At 35.5% G+C, this 12,404-nt stretch overlaps 2 protein-coding genes across 2 annotated transcripts; both read left to right on the top strand.

The window, feature by feature from the left end:
• The first annotated feature begins 2,256 nt into the window (after window positions 1-2,256).
• LOC108572285 lies at window positions 2,257-4,143 on the top strand. The gene is given in 5 exon segments (XM_017934485.1): window positions 2,257-2,354; window positions 2,356-2,502; window positions 2,590-2,712; window positions 2,831-3,176; window positions 3,616-4,143. Coding segments are annotated over 5 exon segments (1,242 nt in total).
• A 4,037-nt stretch (window positions 4,144-8,180) lies between these two features.
• On the top strand, window positions 8,181-10,639 carry LOC108572284. The gene is made up of 5 exons (XM_017934484.1): window positions 8,181-8,184; window positions 8,562-8,570; window positions 8,666-8,825; window positions 9,073-9,292; window positions 10,424-10,639. The coding sequence occupies exons 1-5, from the start codon at window positions 8,181-8,183 to the stop codon at window positions 10,637-10,639; spliced, it is 609 nt and encodes a 202-aa protein (XP_017789973.1).
• The last annotated feature ends 1,765 nt before the right edge of the window (window positions 10,640-12,404 follow it).

Genomic DNA, 12,404 nt, shown 5'->3' with positions numbered 1-12,404 from the left:
CCGCCATCCACAGTCTGGGAGTTAACATTAGTCTGTGATTGTAGGTTTACAAAACAACAGCTGAATCTTCATCATCCCACGAGAATATTGGCAACGAAATTTTTAAGCAAAATTTTACATTTCAAGTTATTGTTCAAATAATTACAAACAGTACTACGTACAATGTTTTCAAATCTATTTATCCATTGTACGATCTTACCCTGGAAGATTATTCGGGAGTGTTTGATAATATTACAAATAACATCGTGCATGTACTTCACACAATGTTAAATGTCGAGTTAATTTTATTATACATTCTTATTTTTAGCATTCGAGAACGTGCAGATATAACGGTTTCACGTGTAATATTCTACTTGATAAGCTTAGAATAACACGAAATCTCTATTTTATACATATTCGTCTTCGTAGAGTAACATAAAAAGAACAAAGTAATATCGATCTAAAAGTACGTAAGAAGTGTCGAAGAAAGTAACGAGATAATATTTTACAGTAAGTTCGATAGATGTAATTGCAATATATAGTGGTATAAATTCGTTGAATCATGCAGAACAAGTATGTTTGTTGTTGTTACAAGAATGTTATATATATTTTCTGTGAAATAGTTTAAAATAAAAATGAAACTACAAATGCATCAGACACGTGTCTAAGTAGTCGCGTAAAACCATAATGGTATTATTATTGAAAAAAGAAAAGTGTACTAAATCCATACCGTGTAAATATGTCGAAGCAAATAGAGAATGACATATATTCATAAGCATTGAATTCGATAAAAAGAGCAATCTTGTCATTGTTATCACAGCAATTACGATTCAACGCGACTACTTGTAAGTTGTTTTTATATCAAAATACTGTACTCGTTGGTAAAAGAAAGATTCCTCACAATCTGTATTCATACGATGAATGTTGTTAGAGATTTTTAAATGCAAGGTAGTTCGTTTAAACGACTGGGTACTTTTTAAAATTTTTTGTCAATTTACAAAACGTAATTTAAATTAGAAAACTGTGAAATGTTGCACTGCAGACAAATATTCGGTTATAGAAAAAGTTTCAGTGTCGTTAGAAATAAAAATTTTGTCACTTGCGCCAAAAGAATGGCGTCGATATTAATAATAACGTTAAAGAATATTGGTAGCTTTCATATGAAGAAATTAAAAACATTATAGATGAATGAAAATATTAGTGAAAATGCGAGAAAAAGTAAATGCTAATGACAATATTAAAATATTCATATTTCTCAATATTAGAATATTCATTATTAATTGCAGCACTAATAAGACGTGATCATTATTTCCTAAAAGACTACCACTTACGTTTGAACATCTCTAATAGTATGAATTACGAAACATTGCTCCTAGTTCTACAAATTAAAAAAAAAAAAAAAAACTTCCACATATTTTATACAATTTTGTACAAGCATAGTGTGTATAAATCAGTTACGTATTAAAAAGAGACTAAAAACCAAGGAAGAAAGATAATTAATATATTATTATAAAATTGCCTCCTATCGGAACGAACAGAAACGCAGCGTATTATAAAAACTGTTAAATAATAAGAAGGTAATGATAGTTGTTGAACGGAATCATGTGATATAATTATGTAGGAAATAGCGCGTAATTACGAGCGCACATAATGTACAATAGCCGAATTACATCGTTTACGAACAGGATAATTGCAAGGTATCCTCGTCTCGCAGCATAGTTGAAATAGAAAAAAAAAACAATAAAAGAAAATACAAATAACCGACACTATTTCCTTATTTCTCCACGTTTACCTTTTTCCCTCCCCTCGTTACATCTCGGTAGAGATACTTATTTCGTAACGACGTATTAAACATTATTTAAAAAAAAAAAGGAAAAAAGGTACCGATAGATAACTTGGCAGGGTAAAACGCGTTTATGTAGCACAACGGTTATTTTCCGGTCAAGGACGGATCGAGAGGACAGCTCGTTTCCTTCCTGATCGCGTTTCTTGCACGGTGGATCACCTCGTAACGGTGTTATAATTTGCAAAACAGTTTAGGAAGATTTTGTCAAGTCTCGTCTTCTGTTCCATTAACACGTTCACCGAGCATGGAAAATGTTTTGTCCCCGGAAGAAACCTCGACGATGTGGAAAATCGATGGACAAAAAGAATCGGTCGGAGATGAATCAGAGAAAGAATCTGAATAGAGAACCTGAAATTTTTCTTGAAAAACTTCCCATCGACCGGTGGGGAGAAATTTTGAAGCGACGTTAAATGTACTTGGAGCAGGTGAAAATGACGTTGGACAATAAATTAGCGACGCGTTGTTCGAGAGGTACAGTTAGGAGTCTATATAGGAGACCGAAGACAGAGTTCCTCAAACATTCATCTCTGGCTACTGCGGAAGATGATACGTGCATTAATTTCGTTGCTTTCGGTGAGTCTGTTGGTCTTGCCTCCAGTCACGTCGTATGCGAAAGTGTCGAAGAACGGCCAAGAGGAGACGGAGGATAGAAAGGATTCGGTAACTTGGATCGTCAGGTTAGATCCTTGATTAATTGCGAGTTAGGATTTTGAGATCGATATTGTCACACTCGCGTGATGCATTTGTCTTTTTGTTCGATGAAGCAATGGAACGCAGAGTGAATCTAGAAGTATCAAAAATATCGCCATCACTATGTCACCAGTGTACATTCCGCCGAAAATCCCGAACCTGAAGAATGGCGAAGCGGTGAATTATTCTCCAGCAAGGTAAAAGAAAATTGAATATTCCGGCAGGTGGAGAGGAATTGAGATACGCTTAAATTTGAGGGTTTTTAATATTGAAATGTAAATTATTCGTTAAGTATCGAGAATGTTAAATTTATAGATACTCGACATTGGACCACGAAATGTTATCGAAATTGAACCAGAAGAAACAGATTCAGGATAGGTATCATCCAGCGCCGCTGAGTTCCTTCAAAAACAAAGATCCACCGAGTGACACGAAGGACTCCTCGAAATCTGTCAGTCGTCCAAATATTCCACCCACCAGCCCATCATCCTCGAGTATGTTTGACTTTTCCAAGCCAACGTTCTCGGAGAGCTACGACTACAAGCCGCCAGATTATTTGAGCAGTAAGCCGATTTCGAAGCCGCCGGATTACCTCAATGACAAACCCATCTCGAAGCCGATATCGATGGACGATTACGCTGATTCGGAGATAAGTGACAAGGTACATCTTTCGAATATCAAAATATCCTACCTGCCTTTATAATCGAATCCACACTTTTCGTCAATTATTCCCTTTTCCAAATACACATTCATAAAAACAAACGTGGGTAAAATTTTTTACCATAATTAATAATACGTTAGATACACTAAAAAACAATTACTCACGAATTAAACGAAAGTTTGTCGATAGTAAGTACAGAAATTGTAGAATATCAGATTTTTATAGAAAATGATTTTCAATATTGTAAACAAAGATTATGAGAGATTATATGATTCATACCTTCCATTACCAAACTTCATTTTTGAAAATTGAGGTGAAGAATCATTTCTTTGTGTGCTCTCAATGATCCAGCCTTCAAATTTTACATTCTTGCTTCATACTTGCTTCAACGAAAATCATTGCAGCCCAGAGCAAAGGTGACTTAGTCGATGATTTTCAGCCACCAGATTCCTACAAACTGGATTCCTACTACTCGTCTCACGACCCCGAGTCCGATTACCACGATTATCCTCCGGACACGTCGTACAACAATGACGCATCACCGAAACCGATGGAGTATTCCGGTCATCTGGATCATCCTTCCTACGAAGAGCCCAACGGCGACAACTTTTACGGCCACCATCACGACTTCGATCACGAGCTGATCTATGATCACATTCCAGAATATCACGAGCACACCGAGCCGCCAGAAATGAACGATCAAAGACTGGACAAAAGACCGTACTCGTACTACTTCATAGGGAAGAAGCTGTGGTACGTTCCGCTATACTTCAGCATCTACTTTGTCATCTACATCGCGGCACTGGTGTTGAAGAGTATAGCCAGGCACAAGATCACGTTCCCCGCTCATTTGGCGGAAGCTGTGGGACACTCTAGATCGTATAACGATTTCAGCTGGTGGGATTTCACCGGCGATATTCTACAGAGTATCGAGGGTTTCACCGAGAAGTATGCAAGAATTTCTTAGAGTGATTTGACGAGTATAGGGAATCTGCCGTCTTAGTGGTCTCGGTATCCGCGGTTTCAGGTGTCCGTGGTTGGCCGCAGTTTGAAGAAGTTATAGAGGAAATTCTCAAATTCTTAAAATCTCAAATTCCTAAAATCTCAAATTCTTAAAATCTCAAATTCTTAAAATCTCAAATTCTTAAAATCTCAAATTCTTAAATTCTTAAATTCTTAAAATCTCAAATCTTTAAAATCTCTAATTCTCAAGTTCTCAAATTCTTAAAATTTCTAATTCTCAAGTTCTCAAATTCTTAAAATTTCTAATTCTCAAGTTCTCAAATTCTTAAAATCTCAAATTTTTTAATTCTCAAATTCTTAAAATCTCAAATTCTTAAATCCTCAAATTCTTAAATACTCAACTTCATCACCCGAAGCAGATGATCGTTCAACATCAACAATAAAACATCGCATCATCTACGTCATTCATTTCATCTCATCACATCACAGGCATTGTATCATTATCACCTAACTTTAATTATTATATTACGCTTAATAAATAAATTTACCATAAGTATGTACTAATATATAGCGTTCGCTACTATGCTCGGAAGATCTTGGAACCTACACGGGGGATTCACTGTAATTTCTCTGTTCCCTTCTTTGTTTTAATTAATATTTCGATAAGTTAAATTGGTAGAGATTTCCAACCTTTTATGGTTCTGAAGTATGTAAGTGCCTTCCTTCCTTCCATTTCTCTCAGGAAAATATCTCTACACTTTTAGATAAAGCAACTTCGGACTATTTGTCATCCTCGAAACACAATTATGCTTCTTGCGACCAATCATTCCTAAGACACCTGATAGCTATGTGTCCTTGTCGTAAATCATTCGAAAGCTAAAAAGCGTTGGACTGTCTGCCTTCGACGACCATTAAAAATACGTTGACGATAGTGTATATGATTTTTGGAGCAAGTATTATTGAGTATACTCTCTAAAATGTAGTATTGCTACGGTTAAGTTTGATATCATTGAAATTCGAACACGTTGTGGGAAACAAGAATCGTTAGAAATTCTTCATTATCAATTCCCTGAGAATTAATTGACCAATTGTGCATTTTGTCATTGTAAAGGATTGAAAAATGCAAATTTGCAAGAATATGCTGCATCGATCATAGCTATAGGTAAACTTGAATGCATGTAGAAAGATTGTAAAAAAAAAAAATGCGATGATTTATGACATCATTCGCTGGTGAGAATTGACGTTGATGAATTTTGACAACATAGATACACTATACGTGTGATAATATATAGTTCTCCTATTTTTACATTACACCAACAGAAGCAAGATGAAGAAACTGTCCCAATCCTTAACTTTTCAAAAAAATTACTTTACAATCGCCGATTTTGTACGTGTAAATATTGTTATTAATTACGTCTTCTGTAAATATTTAAAAAATCTAATACACTATTTATTAAAACGTATAAAAATAATAAATTTCACTGATTGAAGTAAAACCACTCATCGTATCGAACCTTACGAATAATCTCAACTTTAGATCTAAAGATTACCTGTAAATGTAACGAAAGTTCGCATGAAAAAAAGAAAATTGTATACATCCATCGACGATCTTTTTTTCTTCTTCGCCGATTTACTCGATCCCTCGCGAGCCAGCCAAAACCTGTACGAATGTTAATGTTGGCGCACGCTCGATTCCTAAATTCCCGAGGAACAGGCGTATTCGGTTATGACTGCTTCTTATGCTCGCGCCACGAGTGGTGATGCGAGTTTTTGGCGGGATAACGAGCCGGAATTTGTCAGTATCGGCGGAATCGAAAGAATTACTGAAAACGACACGGGAATTCTGATGGTCTCGCATTCCGATTGACCAATTACGCTGTTTCGGTCCCACTGTCATCCGTGCTTTCTTTCCACGTATGATCCTCTCTGACTTTCGTTACGTAGCAGGAATACGAAGTGTCCTTTCATATTACACTTTCGCGGAATTCCGGCGGGTATGATGAATTTTATACATAACAATCGTCCTTTAACGCGAACGCTCTTTTTCACGTTTCACGGAAAAATGTGCAGATATGAATTACTTCACCGAATATTCGCTGTGAAAATTATTTTTCTATTTTCTTTCTTGCTCTGGAAACTGTCAGCGAATTATACTTCGCTGACTTTAAACTTGCAGGACATTAATTAGGTAATATGGATGTAAATTGTAAAAGTTAAATACAAAATTAGAATGAATAGTTTCGAAAAATTTTAACTAATAATTTCAAAAATTTAACAATATTAACGATACTCGTTCACAGTAACAAAGGAATTCCCTAATTTCTACTGTAAACAAAAAAGTCCTCGAAAAATAATTTAGTCGACATCATTTACAGCCAAACAAGCTATTAGTTTCATTTGAACTAAAATATGAAAATTTTTCGAAACTGTTGTTAAAGTTAGTCTTCAATTCGTGCATTTCTATAATTTTCTAACGACCCAAACATGCCTCAAATACTCGCTCAACTCTGAGCAGTAGCTATGACTGAGTAGAAAAAAGTCGGTTCAACTGCTAATTTTCACTCGGAAGTTCCTCGAAATCTGATCGATTCTCGAAGTATCAAAAGTTGTCGTTTCTCTGTTATTAAAACGAGAAGGAAAATGCGTCGGAAGAGGCGAAGAAGCCAGGCACCACGCCCATTTCTAACTGAACTTGCATCATGCAAAAACATCTGTCACGATTATCGCCGGTTTAGAGTATTGTTTCAACGGGACTTGCTTAAGAACATGCTAATCACCTGGCCTAATACCGTAGGAGGATGTACTTCGGCTAAATGACCTGAAGTTTATGTTTCCTTTGCCTAGATATGTACCTTGGACGGCTGTGAGTTAGTTCTCTCGGCAGAATCAAAAATTCCATTCTTGCTACAGAAACTTTCCGTCAATTTGCTGCTCGCACCTATTGCGGTTAAATACTCGTTACGGTTCGAAAACAGCTAACTGCTCAAATTGACTGAAATAACGACAATATAGAAATAGCTTGCTACTGCACTTTTGCTTCGTTCAATAGACCAAACGTTGATCAATAAGATCCTCTAAAATTGTCAGAATTGAGTGCAACAATAAAACCAGAAATTGCAATTTGTTAAAATTGTTTCTGCTAATGAATTCGTTTAATATAAAATTAATTTCACTTTAGAAGAATTCTCTCGATACAAATATCGCGTTATCTCGATAAATATTAATTTTATTCTCTAGAGTGCTCTCATGTATCGAAAGCTATTTAATAAATGTTCAATTTGACTGAATTAAGACATTCAAAATTAAATCAAATACGAAATAAAATATTTTAAAAATTGTCTCTCTTCCCTCAATTAAATCATATGTAAGATACTAAGAACAAAAATTAAATATGTCAATTTCTAAATCTCCATTAAACAAACCCACGCGAAATTAATTGCTTCGAACCAGATTCTCGGTCTGTCTAATTGAAAAACAAAATAAAAGCGCCGAGTGCCCTGAGAAACGTGATAATCGATCATCGATGAAACTGAGCAAGTGTGATCGATGATCTATAACCGAATTCCCGTCTGAAATCTTCCTAGACGACGGGACGATACGTAAGAGTTGTAACAATTAGTGCTTTTAGCGCTACACGCTGGATTTGCTTAACGTTTCTGGTGATACAGTTACCGGTAACCGAACAGTATGTTTAAACTGGACCCACAAATCGTTCAGTTACTCCTTGGATTTTATCACCGACGGTTCCTCTCTATCCGAGGTTCATGTCTTTGACAGACTTGGTACGAAACGAGACTTCGAACAGACGGTACACGTGCCATAGAGATCGGTGAACTCACGTACAGCAAATACGAGGAATGAACGTTCGTATCGACGTACTGGCCGGTGGTGAATCGTTATCGTTTCCATGAATCGGTGAGACATCGACGAAAAGTGTACTCAGACACCTGTTCACGAATGAAAGGAATAAGACGAGCTATTTTTCGAACAACGACGACCGTACCTTGAAGAGTTTCGTGTCATCGAAGAGAAAACTAAATTATGGGTAGATATACTGTTCTGTATAGATCATTTTTAAGGAGATACGCCAACCTGAGGCGTCAGAAAGTAGGTAAAGTTTGGGAATTTTTATTGTGGGTAATTATTAGATGGAGGGTTTCAATTTTCTTTTTTTTTTTTTTTTTTGAGGATATAAATGTTACTTTCAGTTTTGTTAAATTTATAAATTGAAAAGAATTTTTGGTTTTCTTGCCAGCGATGGTGCCAGAAATTTCGCAATAATTCTTCGAATTTGTAACATTTTTACTTTGTAAAAATTGGAGAGAAAAGTGGAAAGCTGTATTTGTATACTCTGAAGAAATTGAAACTTTTCATTCGGTGGTTATCTATGAGAAAAACTCTCAAACATTTATCTGTTTTTAGAAACCTCAGGTAAGAAGCCTTTATTAAAAATTCCGTGTTCAGTGTGTGCGCAAAAATCGATTGTTCCGAATGGTAATTTTAAAAAAGAAACTCCTATATTTCAGATAGAGTAGAAACGCATTTAGTCTGCCGCTGTCTTCTATTCCTTGTTTTCATTTCTCATGTCTCGACAAGTGACACTATCTTCGATGAAACTGATACATTTCCGGAAATGAACGAAGACGAGGAAACTTCTACGATCGATACAGCTCTGCGAATGTACAGGTAACCGGCATAAAGTCGTTGCAAATTGTTCCTTATTAACCCTTTCGCTGCGGCAGATTTTTTCCCCAACTGTTGCAAAATCTTTTCTTTTTTGTTTCATTGAATTAAGGTGGATAAAATTAAGGCTTGAATTAACATGAAAGTGCGCCAAAAAATAGGCGGCAGTAGCAGTGAAAGGATTAATTGAAATACAGACATCACGATATTTCAAATTCCTAAAAGTCTTTCTTTTTCCATTTCCGGTTAGAGAACCAAGAATGAACCGACGCGGTTACGGTAAAGATCGTGGATCGATGTATCAGGACGATCATCACGACGATCATCACGACGATCATCACGACGATCATATGACAAAAGAGGAAGAGAACGGAATGAAAGCCATGGGGCAGGCTAAAGTTGATTACTGGGGCGGCTACTATGATTTTCTGATAAACGAGGGAAGTTACAAATTTTGGGCAGTGTTTCAAGTAAGTCTCAATAAATTCTTCTAATTGCGTTGAACAGAAACTTCCGAATAAAGTATTCACAATTCGTACAAAAATTAAAAATAAAATACGGTTTATTGATACACTAACAAATTACACTTGCATTTTGCATCAAATCGTAATTAAATTTATCTACAATGGCCGTTTGAAAAAATTTGAAACTAGTGAAAAAAATTTGCATACTTATTCGTAGACGAAAGTAATAATATTGAACTGGTGATAATCGAGATACTGCAATACGGGTTCAGTTGAACAGAAAAATGTCGGAAACTGGTAACAACAGTTACACGCAACCGCAAACAAATTTTCACGCCAATAAACGGTTATATAGTACAAGGTTTTCCACACGGTATTACACTTCCGCGTTTGTATGTGGTTTTCGCCGCTTATTCATGCCGCGAATTTAATAACCGAGATTAGCCGTATTTTCGAAAGGAAGTAGAATGTGTATCACGAATTTCACAGCATCACATTCCAGCGTCGAGAAACGTAATTACCGAAGATTCGGGATACATAAGTAACGACAGAAAGTAGAAATTTTTCTAAGTATCTAATTTTTTTACTAACTCGGAAAGTTCAATGCTCCATTTCCAAGCGTAAACTGTTCGAAACGGTAGTTAAGAAATTTACAAACCTCGATATTGTGTTATTGACTTTGAACAAAGGAGCTAAGAAGATTTTTAGCATATTTAAAACTTGGTTCGCATGAAGTAATTGTGTGATGTAATTAGAAATTGATTATGGCAGCGCCTTGTTAGTGGAGAATACTCAAGTTTTCAGAGTGTGATTTAAAACCGGATAGTTTGTTATTCTGGCGTGAATTTTCGAGAAAGAAATGAGTTTGAAGATAAAAATTCATTTTTACTTTGAAAAACTCAGTTGGAAAAATTTTTACAATTAAGGTTTGCCTTGAAATAAATTCAGTTTCGAAAACCTAACAGTAGTTTTCAAGAGGATACTCTTAGTGTAATAACTTTACGAGACAGTCAAACAAAGTGAAAAAGAACCTGTGCATAAAGCTTGAATACCGATAAAGAAACAAAGCAAAATGAAAATTAAGAGGACAAGAAATATAAAATATGAGAAATAACTTAAGTATGTGCATTTTTATAGCTTGCGACCGCGGCTCTCCTCATCTACAGTGGTTTCGCCGCGCTTTATTACGCCAAGGTGAATCCGCCGGCAACGGACGACGAGTTCGACGACATATTACGTCGTCGACGGAAACGCAGTGTATTCTCCATTTCTCCACGAGATAGATCGTTCTGCGGTTTGGACAGTGCTACGTTTCAGAGGATAATCGACGCGGTTGCTAGAGACATCCACTAACAAAGAAGAACTACCCCTTTTTTTTTACATTTTCTACGATGTCACCCAGATGGCACACGAATTAGAAGATGTCCATTTTTTAATCTGGACGTCTTAACCTATAAATGCATCGTCTTGCCACTTGGCAGGAAAATTGAGTTAAATTTCAGTATTCATCAGATGACGCCTATTTTTGCATCTAAACTATGTATCTTTTGTTTTAATACCTTCACATGTCGCAATCTGAATGTGTCAGAGTTATTCCTAACTGAGTCGCTCAGAAGTCAAAGTGTTAGTAGTGAAATTTATTAAATTTGTTTTATTTAAGAAAAATTAAGCACCAAGCATGTGCTTTGATATTAAAATTGGAAGAATATCAAAAAGTCGAGTTCGTCATTTTGGCTTCTGAGAGGCTCAACTGCATAGCTTTATATTTGGAGTGTTATTACGTTAATGTATTTTATAGATTGTGCTATACAATCAACAAGGTACGTAGTTTATTATGATTTTATTTATTTAAAGTTTTTTGTACCTTTTTTCAAATAAAAAGGTACAAAAAGTGAGAGATTTTTCACAAGACGTCTGTGTGCTATCTGGGTAATAACTGAGCAATTTTCATCAAATTTCAGAATCTCCCTGATAACAGAAACTAACGAGTTTTTTAATTAATCAAAGAATTAATTGTGCAACTTTTTCCTTGTTTGTTCTACAATGTGTTAAATATGGCAATTTATATGATTATTAAGTTACTTGATGTAATATACAAGAGAATTGAATTGTGCTTTCGTCGATGTTTGTAATTAATTTATAATAATTACGATTTAATTATTATGACTTGTATATATATATGTAGTGATTATATGTATAATACATAATAATTGTACATTGCTGTCTTCTGTATGAAATTATTCGAGTATCAGCAAGAAATCACAAGAATACGATGTAAGAACAATGCGTGAAAGCGAAGCAACACAGTTGGAAAAGTAATCATTTTTTAAAACACGATGCGTAAGTAATATTGAGAAAACTTCATTGTAACATAATTTAATCTGCGCGAAAGTAGGGGAACGACAAATTTGACCTTTCATAGACTGTAAAAATTACCATAAATCACTGCATACTTGCCAATTTTGAACAAAGCTTACATTGAGGTGAACTATTTGCAAGACATTAAAAAAACAGTAATTTTAATTTCCCTTATAATACAGAATTTCTTTTTATACAGGACGGGCCACGTAAAACCACCTAATTATCTTCTCCAGCTACAGTAGCACGAAGAAATTTTTATACGCAAGTTAAATGGTTTCAAAGGGTGAATGAAATGGAAGACAAATATTTCCTATGGAAGAAATGGCAAAAAGTCAAAGGAAATTTCACATTTGATAAAAATAAAAATTTTCCTTTCGCCAGCATAAGGTAATCTAATTTTTCTTACATCACCTAACAGTGGCAGAGGCTAATTCAGCTTTGGAGACGGAGCCATCGATACATATTTTTTTGAACCCTAAGTCTTCCAATGTTAGGAACAAAATTTTACTTTTTAACCCAAAAGCATGTATTCCACAAGTGTCTCTCGTAATCAAAATTCACGCGTCCACTAGTCACGCTTCAAACACGAGAAACACTTAATACGACGCATATTCGTATCCGAAATTCGTCACAGACGAGCGAGAAATTAGCCAAAGAATCTCACCGGTAGCCCGGAGCACACAACAAAGATACATTCTCCCCTTAAATGAGACATTTTAGGATCGAATTAAGCGATCCTCCGATTAATACCATCTCA

The sequence above is a fragment of the Habropoda laboriosa genome, unplaced genomic scaffold (genome assembly GCF_001263275.1).
Source record: "Habropoda laboriosa isolate 0110345459 unplaced genomic scaffold, ASM126327v1 scaffold65, whole genome shotgun sequence".
NCBI lineage: Eukaryota > Metazoa > Arthropoda > Insecta > Hymenoptera > Apidae > Habropoda > Habropoda laboriosa.
This window is presented reverse-complemented; position numbering and strand designations above follow the sequence as displayed.